The 16,189-nt window shown below is 40.1% G+C and overlaps 1 protein-coding gene across 2 annotated transcripts in view; it reads left to right on the forward strand.

Annotated features, from left to right (window-relative positions):
* The first annotated feature begins 2,418 nt into the window (after positions 1-2,418).
* Positions 2,419-16,189, forward strand: part of LOC124595003 — a 36,154-nt gene continuing 22,383 nt past the window's right edge. Inside the window, exons 1-3 of one of the 2 annotated variants that reach the window (XM_047133549.1) lie at positions 2,419-2,461; positions 6,573-6,800; positions 9,730-9,992. In XM_047133549.1, coding sequence (XP_046989505.1) covers positions 2,434-2,461; positions 6,573-6,800; positions 9,730-9,791 — 318 coding nt within the window. In that variant the 5' untranslated portion in view covers positions 2,419-2,433 and the 3' untranslated portion in view covers positions 9,792-9,992. Of the gene's footprint in view, positions 2,462-6,572; positions 6,801-9,729; positions 9,993-16,189 lie in introns of those variants that run through there. The other variant, XM_047133550.1, reaches the window with a different exon arrangement.

The following is a 16,189-nucleotide window of genomic DNA, read 5'->3' on the forward strand; positions in this document are numbered from 1 at the left end:
CGAAGTAGGCGAAGATGAAGCAATTAAAAGCTCATCAACAAAATGGATATTATACTGTTTATGGGATTTTTTGTTTTCCTCGTTTTTGTACTAGGTTTATTCCTAACCGAAGTCGGATTTACGATATTAGTTGCTACAATTTTAGTCATGAAGTAAATAGGTCTGTCTATATCACCGCCACGAATCAGAGAATTCTTGAAAAATATGTAAAAGTTCTAAAATCAACATTTATTTTTGTCCATGGCCTTACATACAATAGTGATTGTTGACCATTAGAAAGAAGGCGGCAGAGGAATAAAAATCGATATCGAAGTATATTTTCGTGCTGCAGAAAACACGTCATGTGGAAAGATAACTATTTCTTGAGAAATGGAACACAAGCTCGGATAAGGATGAGGTGGGAAATCAGTGGCGTCTTTTTTTGAAATGAACCATTCTGATATACTCCTTAAGCCACAAACGAAATCTTCGCGAAGTCGAATGAGATCTGGTATCTCTCAACTCGAAGTGAGAAAACATAATGTCGTCTCTGCCATGATTACTTCCAGGCAACAGTCAAAATGTCATTAAATTGTTTGGTTTACTTGATTTTTAATGTTATTAATTTCGTCTTCATCGTGAAGTCACCGAAAAAAATAGACTTACTAACGGAGAAAATCTCTCCAAACATCTTCCTCAGACAACTCATTAAAAGATGGTAAGTATATAAGTATTCGAAAGAAGCAGTAGGAAAGTAAATGGTAGCAGGATGCGTGAAACCATACAGTGACATCGGAGTTTGCTGTTTGCAAGATCTGAACGCTGTGAAGCGATGTTAATTGTTATTCATAGTTCTTCGCTAGTTATAGGAAGAGCGAACGGATATTCGTCTTGTTGCAACACCTTTGGGGAAGTGCAGCGCAACGGAAATTAATAATGGTCTTAGCTCTCTATGGCCCACAACGTTTCTGTGCACGAGGTTCAAGTCTATGTTACTTACTGCAAAAGTGTTTATTAACGTGGCTTGTTTCTGATCCTCTACAACCATCTTCAGGTCTGCAAAATATCAGTTATAGGATGCAGCATGTGAAGGTTGCTGTGTGCGGACGGGTTACTCCTGTAACCGAAATTTGCATTTCTGAAGGTGGTTCTAGCGGAACAGAAACCAGCCACGTGAATTACATTTTTGCAATCAAGACGGATTATAAGTTTAAAAAGTGATTGCGGTATCACACCAGACATTATGTCTGTTTTTGCAAAATGCGAGGTTCAAGGCATTTAAAAACAATTTATTTCACTTGATTTTTCTAAGGAGAATGTGACATAATTAACTTCCACGTGGAAGAATGTAGTATATATATAACTAATATGCCATTTGCACTAAAACGCAAAACAATTAAACATTTCTCATGTTACACATTTTCGCTTCTGGCCGGCTGGGTATTTGATCTTTACATTATTTCCTGATTTCGTATCCACTTTTTATGTGCTCCAGTCTTTTTCAGCATTTTAAAATTCACTCAGCCAAATTCACATTGTCTTGTGTTAAACTATTACTTATTAGGGCGCACGACCAACGCAGTATTCGGAAACCGTCTGTACTTTATATAGGATGTCTTTCCTAAGAGACGTTACGTGCTCTTTCCCTAGATTTATACCACATATTTGCCATTTACGTTTTGAATCGTGTAGCTAGACTCAATCCTAACAAATAATGCTCATCTAGTCTTTCCTATGACGGCCAGGGTCTACAGAAGACGTCGGTTGGTCCTCTTTACACGCAAAATGATTTTTTAAGGAGGGTAATTTTACATGCCCATACTGTATAGCACTCCCACATTTATCCACTGCACTATATATGTATAACTTGGCATAGCAATCTGTAACTAAAGAATTAACCAGATATTTCAAATATATTTAATGTATTATACAGGACTTAAAGGTGCAGATCTCGAAAAAATTACAAATGCTGCTTTATTGAGAAAAAAAGAAAAAATTAGTTCCAGCCTGTGTCTAAATTGAGTTGTACTAATGTTAATAAGTGTTATCAACAATTTCTAGAAAATCGCTTTAGAAGAAATTTATCTTCTCATTGCGGATTTGACAAGTACTGCGCCTAAGACACCTGTCGTTTCGTTTCTTCGCCTCTACTACAGTAACACACAACGCAAAAAAAGGAAAGGAAGAAAAAAGCAAACTAAACGACCCAGTATGGTAACCAGTTTTATTGAATGCTGTAGTTGTAATGCTGATAATACGTATGACACAGCGAACGATCACAGATCCTTTCAAGTACAAGGAAAGTCAATCTGCTGCTAGTTGCTGCAACCACAGTTCACGGAACGGAAAATCAGGAGGGAACTTAACGATAACATTCGATGATACCATTGGGTGTCTAAACATATATAAATGAAAATATAACGCAGAGAGCAGTAGTAGTTTTTGTCGAGTACAATGAAGGCTTCTTTGTTGCTTGTTGCTGGTAAGTATTGGTAGAATTTATTATCCTTCATTCACGATAAACATTTTTTTCTTAACTCCATTTTACATTATTTCTCATGTATTGATCCGTGTGAAATGCTATTTCCATGTATTGAAAGATGGTTGTATAGCCGAAAGAAAAAGAAACAAAGAATCCAGTAGACTTTAAAATGCATATCTTATTCCGAATGAGCACTTTTTAATCTTCGCTTCTGTGAAGCTTATCTCGTCTACTCTAAGCTGTTTGCCATATCGAATCATCAACAGAGTGCAGTAAGCAACTGAGTAGAGCACTTTGACCACATCACATTGTTGTATCATAAGAAAATACATATACTCTCCTGTGTATAAAACTGTTGCACAATAAATAGAAAGAAAGCATCTAATACAAAGATCGATGCTTACCGATAGAATTTAGACAGTTCAAACCCGATCGTAATTGCACGAGTATTTGCTCTGTACAACAACCTTATATATGTAAAAATAAAGACAGGCAACGAGCGGCTGTCTTATTGTAGAAAGCCGTAATTCTGTATTACAAAGTTGTATGAATGATTTTGAAATCAGAATAAAATGTTTTTCATCTCCAGAACGATAGAAAGCTGCATTTGGTAAATAGCTATTGACACTGAATTCACGCAAATACAGGACAACAAAGGACATGAGCGAGCGTAGATGTAAAAAAAAACGCATAAAGTGAAAACTAAAAACGTAAATATGTGATGAAATAATTATTATAAAAATTTTAATTGCAACCAGCAACACTTCGTAGATACCTTATTGCGCCACACAAATCACAATAATGCTCTCTCTTTGAAAACATCTTTAGTCGTGACCGGTAGTAAGTAATTCTTTATCAGATACTACTGGAATAGTGCCGTAGAAACTTTCCAATTGCCAGTAGTAATATTATAGAGAGATAAGTCATTTACACAGCACAACATGAAATCATATAATTACTTTGGCTACAATATAGCCAGTATACTTTGGTCACTCAAACATGTATTGAGCTTATATAAACATTTCGTTTCAACTGATTGTCTGCGTTACCATAACAGTGCTGCACCATATGCAGAACCATCGTTACTACAGCTTTCTATTACAATGACTACTTGAAAGAAAATGAGTTGTCAATTTAACGGATCCTTTTGGTATAAAAGGGGTTCATTTATTCTGCAACGACAACGAGTTAGGCATTCAGTCATGTGTGCTTTTTTCGAGTCGCTTGGAATGCTTTGCTTCTCTTTCGACTTACGATTTACTTTTGCTGGAACGGGAGAAAGTTTGTGTATAGGGCCTTAAAGACATCTTGTCAGATCCAGATACATTTCCACTACTGAGCGGTTTTAGTTTCTATTGCTCGATCAGTTAAACCAATGTCGACTAGCTGGGTCTTCTGAGACAACTCAGCGAATCTTCTTCTGTGGTGAAACAGTTTCGGAAAAGCGAAATCAGTAATTCGACCTTCTCTCTGTGATTTGTTGCGAGTGTTCCAGTACGCTCAAAGAGAGACTTAATAAGTGAAGTGGATGTATATATTATAGCAAAACATGTTAGAATTTTTGGTCAGATCGGCTAGTGACTGTTTAATTTGAATCTCATGGCTGCTTTCAGGTTTTGCTTTTAATAAGGTTCCGAAGTCTTTTAAACGTGTATTTAAGCTCTTATTGTTTTTACAGAAACTTAGTAACGTATCACTCGAACTGTGACGGTCTTTGGATTTCACTTAAACCTTAGCCCGCACATACAGGTCTAAGATGCCGTTTGCTAATACTCGTGGAGTTGACCAGTTTGTGTTTCACACCCTCGTCACTAAAGGAGCTGAATATTCGATCTTGACAGCTGAAATACACTGCAGTTAAATTCCTGATATTTCTTCTGAGGCGGAGTTCTTTCCTATATCCAGTAACATTCTATTGACACCAATAGCCGCTGAATTATAACAGCCCTATGATCAAAGAGCTTCTCGTTCATAATAACTGATTCGCGAACTTAAGTCTGTTTCATTTAAGAGATTTCCCTATTAGTCGCTTCCGTAAATAAATTGCTGGAGAAACTTGTCAGACATGAAATGAAATGAGCATATGGCATTTGTAAGGAAAATTGCCAAGAACAGTCTCACACAAATCCTGCCTGTGGCACCAGTTTTAATCGAATGTCTCTATCATTTAATAGCTATACGTATTTTGAGAGTTAGTGGCTGGTGTTGCAATCCTTTTACACTTGAGAAGTAAAGAAGCGTGACGCTAAGATGGGATACGTACTGGAATGCGCACCCAACACCTCTTGTAGGAATGGTGAAAAGAGGACTCCAGCTTTATTTACGCAACAAAAAAGTTACTGCACCAATTACGTTTTGCTGTCTTAGGACGATAGATTTCGCCATTTTATTTCACCTTTGAGTGTTGTTCTAAGCAACATAAGTTTTACATCATTTGCCTGCGCGTGTGTTATTGAATGATTTTTCCCATGCGGTCGTCTGTTTACGTAATTCTAAGAGCAAACTACAGATCCGACAGTGAGAGGATGCATTGTCTTCTTGGTAGATGCCATCGTGCCGAAGAACATTTAACTGTATGGAGGGGTGGACACGGTCCCCAAGCACAAACGCTTACTAGTTTAGATCAATTATGTCTTTCATTATGAAGAATAACCGACACGAATACATTCCTCAGACCATAACGCTACCTCACTCATTGCTGGTTGTTTGCCTTGAGACGTTTCACGCCGTACACGCCACCCGCCTTATACCCGATCGAGCATAAAACGTCTTTCACCTAAAACGGCCGCTCAAAGCAGGTCCGGTTCAGGTACTGGAGAGAAAATTGAACCCTTCGTCGCCGGTAAAATGCAGTCGACGTGAGCGTACGTACCTGGCACCTACTGTGTACAGCGGAAAACAGGAATTTTTGCTGGATGGTCGTTGAGCATACACTGTTGGTAGCCCCTTGGTTCATCTGTGGCGTCTTTCCCTCAACTGTTGCATGCCTGTTCATCCGTACACATCTCCGCAGTTGTCTTTCACTCCCGTCATCTATGGTCCATGCTGTCCCACTGCTCATGGTGGGTGCAGTTTTACCAGGCACAGTTCACTTTATGGAGGGTGACACTTGAACAGTTTACAAACTGAGGCGTGCATCCACTCTTGGCCCCAAAGGCAATAATCATACACTTTTGGGCGTCAGATAAATAGCTTTGTTTCCGCATTATGACACCGACTTCACAGTCCCCCGCGGCTCCCTGATGATCCTTATATAGCCTCCACTGTTAATGCTGCGCGCTACCATCATTGAGTTGTTATCTGGCGCTGATGTCGATCAAAGGCGGTGGTCACATTACTGTGACGGAACCGTGTATGTAGATAGTGAAAGGATTCTGATGTCTCCCATCGTACAATATTCCGAACATCCACAAGAAGTTATGTCAGATGTTCCACGGAAGGCTGTCACTTCTTTGCCTCTAAATGTAGTGTAACAGAAAAACAAACAAATACTAATGGTACCTATTAATCTACTATATCACGTGATTTTCAGAGGACGGAGCAGGGACAATATTTTAATAGGTCACGTTCATTATCTTGATGAGGAGTAAAAGAGACATCCACTTGGAGATATGTGTGCTTTTCAGTGAATCCCAAGCTACATGATCGTAACGAGGAAAAATTCCAGCTCTGTAATACTTTTATTCTTTACTACTAAGGGTAGAGCGGGCTGTTTGATGTCAAAACCAATTAAGAACCTCACTTTATCAGCCAAATATCTGGCTAGCTTTTTGTGTGGCAGAGCCTTATTAGAAAGGCAAACCTTCCCCAATTTAAGTGAGGAAAGAACTAATATTGTCAATTTAATTGTGAGATAATATCAATCCAACAAGAATTTGAAAGGCCACTGTATTTGTATAAAGGAACACGAAATTAATTACGAGAACTTGTTCGACATGAACGTAGCGTGAATGTCGCTGTTGATTCGTCCTTTTTTATTTTCTGGGACGAGCGGACTGTTCGGGTAACACATATATAGCATACAGTAGTGTTGCAGTGCTAAGTGGGTGAGTTGCACTAGCAGCCATTAGACGAAATAGCGATCTGTAATTTCGTTCACTGACTTTTACAGCACTGGTAGCAGTGGCGGAGGTCCACGGACAACCAGAAGAGTCGACCACCGCCAACATCGGGAATGAGAATCTAAGCACCGGAAATATCACGGCTGAGAGTAGATTTCTGGGGAGGTCGTCCTACACCGAAGATGACGATGATACCATTTGTGTCGCAGCAGACAACAAGTTCTACTTGTATGCTAATTCGTTGAAGCTGTATTCTTGCTACAACCAACTACCGAAAGGTAAGTTACTTTGAACAAAACTGTTTTCTGTTCAAAATTGACAAGATGAAACCAGTTTTTTTAGCATAAAAATTCGCGTAGGGTTCCACAGAGAAAGTGAAAATATGAGTGAAATCAAAACATCAATTAACAGTGGCCACCCTTGCCTCGCCGAAATTACGAAATTGCAACTCTTCATGATTATCCACCAAAACCATTCAAAGCAATTTGCTGCGCATATAGTCCACCTTTTACAGTAATTTTCTTTCCCCTTAAAACTGCTGCATGTTTTTAACTTCTACACACCTTAGAATTCCTTTACGAAGATTATGTCGTATAACGCGACATCAAGTTCGCAATGGGCGATAGTTTCAACATTTTACGAAAAGATATTTTAACAGGCGACGGAAGTTGCCACGAGTGCCGTGGTCCATAGCGTGTTTAATTTTCACAGTGAATGTGTTGGCAGTGAAGTGCACACACCTATACTAAGCTTAACGCTATAAACCGATAGGCAACGTACACTATTCTTCATACCCTATAGAAGGCCGGCAACTGGATTAGTGTGTATAAAATATACCCGTCATACGCTTAGGAACAAGTAGAAATAGGCTTACAAGTTTAAAGAAGTTCAAAATTTTACGACGCGTTGACATAGAAACGAAGAGTTAGGTGAACTGGGCGATGATAAGTGAACGTACTGGACTACATTTTATCGGAAACATCATGTTGGCATTAAATCAGGGCACAGACTCATTCACCGTCTTAGGGAGACATCTACAATGTAATATCGGAGCGAAATATATGCTACTTATACGCGATTACACACTCTACTACCCATCAACCGTATAACCATTGCAAAAAGTTCCCAAATTTCGGGCATTTATATGGCCAATACCACCATGTCTCACATTTTAATTAGGAATCAGTGAAGGTAGAAAGAAGAACCTGATGAAAGCAGGTTACTTAGGCCAGACCAAAATATCGCGAAAGAAGAAGATGTGGCGTTGTCGTAATACTAGTTAAGATTTCCACTGAGTTAGAAATTGTGCCTGCACGCGTGTTGGCTAGCACGAGAGTACATGAAACTTAAATAATGAATCTTTAGATGGAAATGTCTAGAAAACAAGTGATAAAATCTTCACGTATAGTAAGTTTGTTACTACACAAACACGACATTATTTAGCTTTATCTTTTCCTGGCCCCTGTTGTAAGCAGGCTGATACATTGCAGTAATCAAGAACAGTGGTTAAGGAAAACGCACCTTCTATCGAAGCTTTCAGTACAGCTGTGCTTATACTGTGAAATTGTTCATCGTGTCCTAGCAAAATATCACGATTAAAACTCACGATGAACTGATCGAAATGCCCCAGCCCCAGGTGCATAACTCCACAGGGTACGTGCAGAGTAACATGGGCGCAATTTCAAGAGAATAATTCTTCAAACTCTAACAAAATGTGAATCTTCTAGAGTTGGGGAAAATGAAAGGTCTCACCACAACAAACTTTTGGTCTCTCTCAAAACAATTAACATTTTGTTAATCATGCGCTCTCCACACTCGGCATTCTGCGTGATGGATAAAGGTGCCGGATTCATTCAGTGTTTCTGCAGGGTGGTTGCGTCGTTTAGCATCCGCAGTTCTGACTTTGTCGATAGCTTCTGACAAAACGGTGCAATTGTAAGTTCTACGTGGTGGCGTTTATCTGTTGCCCATTCAAGTCTAATAATTGAGATTATGTCAGCGATGAGTCTCTTTCGGTGTCCTTTGATGTTCGTGACTATTAAGTATCACGAAGACAAAGCCCCATCGCAAATCAGCCGTCAACTATCCCGTAATCTGTCTAAACGGTAAAGACGATTTTGCTTCAGTCCGTCTTCTGACTAATAATTCCTACCATAAAACATTTAAACTTCAGATCGTCTTTAAAACAATCTAGCAGCGCTTAACATACGTACTACCATTGCAAGAGAACAAGAGAGAAATGAAGTTAACATCTCCATTGCCGAGTTACATTCCAGTCACAGCTAACTTACAGCTCGATGGGGCTACCACCTTTTTCTAGGATAAATGTTATGTTTGATCAATTTATGGTCTGGGCCTTAACCTTTGTAAATAATAATTTCTTGAATTCCTTCTGTTTCGTATAATATGGTATTCTTTCATTCAGTCCCTTCTTTATGATAAGCATTAGTGTTTACATAACATTCTTGTTAATTAAACTGTCAAGAGCGTAAATTTTGTTGTCAGTAGCCGTCATGAGTGTCAAGATGATTGATTTTTTTATTTCTTTTTGCAACAAAAGGGTGTTCGTTATGGGTTCTGTAATTGGGGTGTTACAACTGCTTTGGCGAACGTTCGGACGGAGGAATACCGTAGCTGACCTGTACACGAAGGACAGAGTAAACGAATTTCATCCAGGCACGTTGGATCGTTCTACTGTTAAGATGGTCTTACGTATGACAAAGTTTTACGGTTACTGGGGACCGTCAGTGCTGACCATTCCCAAATTAGAAACTCAGGGATCGCCAGATCAGTTCCCAGCAAATGAAACCTAGGTCCCTCACGTTATCGTCGTTTGCCGCGTCACAGGATACATGTGTTGCTTACTGAATGCTTCGCACGCCAGGAGCATTACCCTCCTAGAGGAACGTGGTTCTAGTGACATCCTTAAACTTTCGAAATACGCTATAAGGCAGGTTTACTCGCGTTATCATTCTTCCACCTGTCTGCTATAGTACGAGTAAGGATAGGAACCCTGTAACATAGCACACCGGTGCGACCCTACATTATCACTGATACACGACCATAACATAATCTTGTCACAGTGCTGAGAATCATGCTATGTAAAAAAGGCGAAGAGTTTCAGTTGTGTTGTCACTAGTTAATTTAAACCGCTATGTTATTTTTACGCTTCCTATCTTTATTAAAGCACATTTCACTTCGTTTCAGTGTACGTGGTGAAACCAAAGAGTCAGTGCAAACCATACCTGTCAGATTGTCCCAGGAACTAGGAGTATTGCAAGTCCGTTGGCTCAGCTTGAATCGTCTGTGTGGGAGTGAGGACTAAATGGCTGTCCTGCTGACTGAAGACATCTGCTGTTTCCAGAGGAGCCAAGTAACTGCAAGAGTGTCAGAACGTGACTCTTTTTCTTAAAAATAACCGGTGGAATCTACACATCCTGTTCTGTGTCAGTTTCTGATTACTTCACGACATGCAGTAAATTTCATTACTGTAAAGATTAGGTAGCCGCGCGGAATTAGCCGAATGGTCTCGGGCGCTGCGGTGAAGGACTGTGCGGTTGGTCCCGTCGGAGGTTCGTGTCCTCCCTCAAACATGGGTGTGTGTGTTTGTCCTTAGGATGATATAGGTTAAGTAGTGTGTAAGCTTAGGGACTGAAGACCTTAGCGGATAAGTCCCATAAGATTTCACACACATTTTTTGTAAAGATTAGTATTAAAAACATTGCATTTGTATTCTTTTAATCTGTCTGTTGTTTCTGTAATAGTTGTATGCTGACGAAATAAAAGTGTAGTTTCATGACGTCAACAGTTATATTTAAACAGTAGAAGATATTTCTCTACCTACAGGTTCACGTAGATACTGACAAACAACGGCTTATTATTAATAACATCAAATGCATTTCATCTATTAGCCACGCTGACCTCTTATATTCCAAATATCCAATTCCAACCTTAACACACTGACTGCACGAGGACATCGGCTGCCACAGAAAAGACTTACCATTGACGCCACGGCTGGGCCTTACCTGTCCTCGGAAATATGTGAAACATTTTTAATCCAGAGGAAATGGTGTCATCTCACGGTTCTATATGGATTTATTGCAAGCTGTTATGGAAAGTAGACTTCGAAATATCACGCCAAGACTTGGGTTCACGTTATCGAAGCAGTAAAAGTGACCGCGTACCGTTTAAATTACTAAATCTTCTGGATGGAAGCGTAAGTACAAGTGCTTGCTGAAAAGTAATGGCTCCGAATTTTTATATGTGAAAACTTATAAAGCTTTTTAAATAAAATAAACTTTATTAACATTCTACACCCTTATTCTTCGTGTCACTATGTCTTTCCAAACGAGAAAACAATTTCTTGATACCGTCACTGTAGAATGTTTGACTTAGTTGAAGGGGCCACAACAGCACTTCTAGTTGCACCGCTTCATCACTATGAAAGTGAAACCCTCTAAAGGTTTTTGGAACCAGATTACAATCGGATGGGGCGTAGTCGGGGTGTATGGAAGATGCCCTGTGGCCTCGTGTACCAGGTGTCGGGTGGTTACATATGTCGCAGCGCTTGTACGTGCTCTGTCGTTGTCACGATGAAGGAAAGGTGGCTCCATCTGTGCAATAACCCTTCAATTCGTCTTTTCTGTTTCTTGAAGGAATACAAAGTGCAGTATCTCGAGCTCTGTCACAGTTACGTAACACACCGCCATGTCACACGCTACAGTACGTAGCCCTCGATCGGCAGAGGGTTGCAACTGCGTTATGGAATGGTAAAAGTCGATCGAGTAATATGCACGACGCCTAACGGGATGACGTTCATTGTTAACACAATGGAAAATTAGGAGGCGTATATCCCGTCTTATTAAGACATTCTTTATTTTTTTAGTGGTTAACATGAGATAGCCTAGAAAAAAGCATGATGCAAAACGAATGGTACAAAATAGTGTTATATCAATAAAGAGAAAGATAAATCGAGACAGGTAAGAAAATCGCTATTAGTTAGATTAAAGAAACCATACATTACCTATATTTAATTCTGTTCAGTACTAAAATTAAATGTAAATCCCAAATGTCCACAAAACACATAATTTGCTTGCCCAACTCACTGGTTAACAGAAATGCTATTCAGAAAATGAGGCTCTGGTAAAGCTGTTACTGCGTGCAGTGGGGCTAAGAACAAGTAGCATTAATTTTGGGCCTAGGTGGAGCTCTCCCATTAGCTCAGTGAGACGAGAAAATGACGTGGGAATCGGAGACTCAGACTCAAAGATGTTCAAGTTCAGTTTGCTCCAGACATTCTTTTTCAGTTAAAGCATCAAACGGTACCCAGTTGACACCTCCAATTGTGGTATGTTGTCTTCTTCTTTCTGCCTTTACTTAAACATTAAGGCATAACATAAACTTCTTATATATAAAACGTCTGTTTTGCTCTGTCCATGATACAACTAAAAACAGTTGAAAATAACTTCACAAGTGTAGCTAGATTAGTCAGTCTATCACACGTTACTTTTAAAATGCCCAGTACCTTTCACTTGGTGCAGAATCGATTCACATAACTGTACTCATCCATTTCGGTCTTCTCGCTACTGGCGCTGAACTAGATTGCTATGATACAGAAACAGATCACTGTGCAGCACTTCCAAAACCAGTTTTTCACATATCTGGAACTGCTTTTCGTGATGTAGGTGAATGGTTTCAAGAACTGCGTTATCTGTTTGTGGAACAGGTTTTGTCCTTGGGCGCCTTCTGTGCGTTGCTTGTACACGAAGGTTACCCGTTTCCCAGAAGGCTGTGCTTCAGGTGACGAGAACCATTCTCATCAAGGTGGCGTCTTCTGTGGTACTGTGTAGCATATGCACGAGCAACAGCAGCCTATTGAAAAGACTCAGAATCAAAAACGTATTAAGATATTTATCTTTTGTGCGTTTCATCGAGAAGCTGCCCTACATAAACTTGACAGGAGTAGCCATGGTTGTCCACTATGCAGTCAGTAGACACATACACGCAGTTTCATGGATCCAACTCTCATGCCATAGGACTCTATCATTTAATAAGCTTTTGTCATGTGTTAAAATGAGGCCCAACTTACACACGACAAGAGCTAGGGAACGACAATCCAAAAAAAAAAAAAAAAAAAAAAGGAATAAGAAACCTGAAGAGCATTTGAACAACGGCTCTATGGGGGTGTAGGTTTGATGCTTCACCAGACCACTCAGTGACATGCAAGGCCTGGCATGGTTATGTGGGATGACACGCAGTGCTCTTTACATTCCGATGCCCTACACGATGCGACATAGTTGATAGCTTCTCGTTTTCACCCAATAAGTGTTTTCTAAACGCACCTGATTTTCTTGTGACAGATAAATTTTTCATTCGGATCTGGTTAAAGATTCGCATGCTGACATTTATTCGTCGGCGTGTACATTTATTAAGGAAGTTAGCCAACAAGAGTATGTAACAACAATTACTGAAATTAAAAACGGCTACAAAACAAGAGTGTTGCTCTGTGGGTGTTGTTGTTTACGTTATTGTTTGAAGGATGTCTCCAAGCATCTTTATGTCTCAGAATGTGTCGTTTTCGCCGATTCCTTTATCGAGTCACGTTCAGCCCACAATTTTCTTTTCTCCGAAATTCTATTCAGCGTTTTCTTATTAGTTACGTGATGTAGCAATCTAATCATTCTGTTGCACCTCATTTTAAAGGTTTCTGTTACCTGCTTGTCTAAACTGTTTATTGTCCATGTTTTACATACATACATGGCTACACTCCGAACAAATACTTTATGGTATTGTGTCCTACACTTTAATTTGTATTCGATGTTAACATATTTCTCTCCTTCGAAGACATTTGTCTTGCCATTGGCAGTCTATATTTTACACCCACTTTTACTCGGCCACCATAGACGTCTGCGTTCCCTTTCGCTTGTTTCATTCGCTGCAATTTTTCTATCTTCTCCATTCGTCAAATGAATGCAGTATCAGACCGTAATATATCCCGGCGTATACAATCTTCAAAAATCAAACAGAAATTGAGGCGGGAGACATCGTTGACAACCTCTAATATTTATTCAGAAGCACACTTTGCCACTTTCAAGACAAAACTACAGTAAGTGAGCGCGATGGAAATGAATTTAATAGTTCGGCTTTCGCTAAAAATCCATAAAGATAACACACACACTGTCAACAATACCGCCAACACAAAGACGGCCGTCGTCATGTGACCGAACTCGCCGATTCCACGTGTGACCGATTCGAAGTATTAAATAATTCTCGTACGAAATGCCGCAGTATCGTACTGTCTTTACGAAACGTAATTGGAAAAAAACAAACTGTTAACTACGTACGTATTTCCTTATGTCTTTCTTTCTACTAAATTTATTTAGATAATTTCATTTTCAGTGCACATAATAACGTTAGTTGTTTGCTGCTGAGTGAACGTCCTTCGCCAGCCGTCCGGACGAAATCGAACGCCCTTTGGAATCGGGCAGCGCGTATGGGCCGCCCCTCCTCTGACGCCTAGTGGTCTCTGGCACAAAAAATTTAACGGTGTCTCTGCGGACGCGTTCCGCTACTTTTCTCAAGTAACAATACAGCCATCCACTCACCCTCCTAACGTCAACTTCACACTGAAAAATGTTACTGCAAATATCGTTAATAAACTTTCTATGTTCAAGAATACCTGTGACTGGTGTAACTTAATGGACTTTATTGCAAGGACAACGTGGATGAAGGGGCTCGCTGTGCAAATTCGGTGGGGCACACAGGATTGTACAATGTCTTACCTACTTGATACCAGATCCTTCCACACCGCAGCACCTCACCACAGCAGAGTGTAGTTAATTCCTTTGAACAAAGCGACCACATTTAAAGATGGTATTATAAACCAAAGCAGTTTCTTAGATTGAAAGTCTCCCTCTCTCTACTAAGGAGCAGTTCGTTATAATAATGAATTGACTTATGTACTTCAGTCATAACAATTTTTCATTGAATGCTAAAACCATTTTCCTTATCGTTAATTAACAATTGGGTATGAAGTAATTCTTTACGTCAAAATTCATTTGCTGAGTCATTTTACATCTGTAACACCTAATATCGATGTTTACAAATACCAATACCCTAACGGAAAGTTAAAAACATTTAAAGAATTTATTAATTTTTAACGGTGGCCTCACACTCAGAAGTTATCGACAGTGAAATAATAATCACCATGTGTTAAGCATTAACACTGTCCAAGCTTCCACAGACCTGATTGTCTCACCAATATATGAAATGTAACAAACGCAAGGAGTACGAGAGTCACCCTCCCCACCCAGATCATCCCTTACACAGACATTAAATGCTGGTCGAAATCACACGTCACATCATATCACCGCAAAATACAATTAATACTCTTCGAAATGGTCCCTACACAGGTCAAACAGTCCGTAGAATTTGGTGCTACCTCGGTATTATCACCACTCACCGGCAGCACACTTGGCCAAGAGCCCAACACAGGTCCGATCTGTCTTTTACTGTAACCATCCTGACGAAAAGCGATTTCGACACTGATTAGCTGAGCTGAAAAACTCTCAGGTCTGAGATGGCGTTGGCCCTATGAATTGAGGTGCGTAGTATCCCTTCTGGCTGAGCCACATGGTGACAACTGTCAGCCCACAGCTACAAGACAAAGCTAGTACGCTTCCTATCATCAGCATGACCCAACGTACCATCCACCTTCCTCCTGACGAACACATCAAGAAAGGGAAGACAGCCATCCTTCTCCATAAACATCATAGGACGAATATTCGGTTGCATTGAATTCAAGTGCTCTAAAATGTTGCTGAAATTTTCACTTCATGAGGTTAAATTACAAAAGTGTCGTCTACATGTCTGAAAAAATGCAGCTTTCCTTTGTTCTTAACCGTCATGGTAGTGAGAATTTTCAGTCACTTTTTAGAGAACGTGAATTAAATCCACCCGAATATTCCACTCTTAATGGAGATCGGAAAGGGTGGCTGTGTTGCCTTCCTTAATGTTTTGGTCACGAGGAATGTGGATGGTGCGATGGGTCATGCTGATGGTAGGAAGCCGGCTAGCGTTGACTTGTATCTGTAGGCTGACAGTTGTCACAAAGTAGCTCAAGGTGAAGCGACACTTCTTACCTTGGTTCATAGGGCTATTGTATCCCAGATTCTGAGAGTATGTCAGCCGAGTAAGCGCATCTAAAGCCACCTTTCGTCAGAATGGTTATAGTGTAACACATATCAGACGTGCATTGCGTTTTCGGCCAACTATGCATCGGGTGAGTCATAATAACACTGAGTTAGGACCAAAGACTACGGCCTTTTTGCATTACGCAGGAAACATTTCTAACAGTACTGGTCGTATTTCGCGGAGATCTGGTGTGAAGTTCGTCAATGGATCGCCATCTTAAACCATTGTCCTTTTAGGATGATCATGGTTTGCGTAAGGCGGGTGCCTCCGATATTCCTTGTAATTGAAGCCTTTGAGGACAATGGAGGGCGTACAACAGGAGAGCAAACCCGCCATTGGAGAACTTTGTCTTGGGAACGGTTATCTTATGAAGTATAACAGCACGGAGATTCTATAATGCACTTCCAGCTGTTGAATGTTCTTAAGGAAGCTGTTGAAACTGAAGTAGCAAGACACATCATTAGTAGACATGCTG

The sequence above is a fragment of the Schistocerca americana genome, chromosome 2 (assembly GCF_021461395.2).
Source record: "Schistocerca americana isolate TAMUIC-IGC-003095 chromosome 2, iqSchAmer2.1, whole genome shotgun sequence".
Classification (NCBI taxonomy): Eukaryota; Metazoa; Arthropoda; class Insecta; order Orthoptera; family Acrididae; genus Schistocerca; species Schistocerca americana.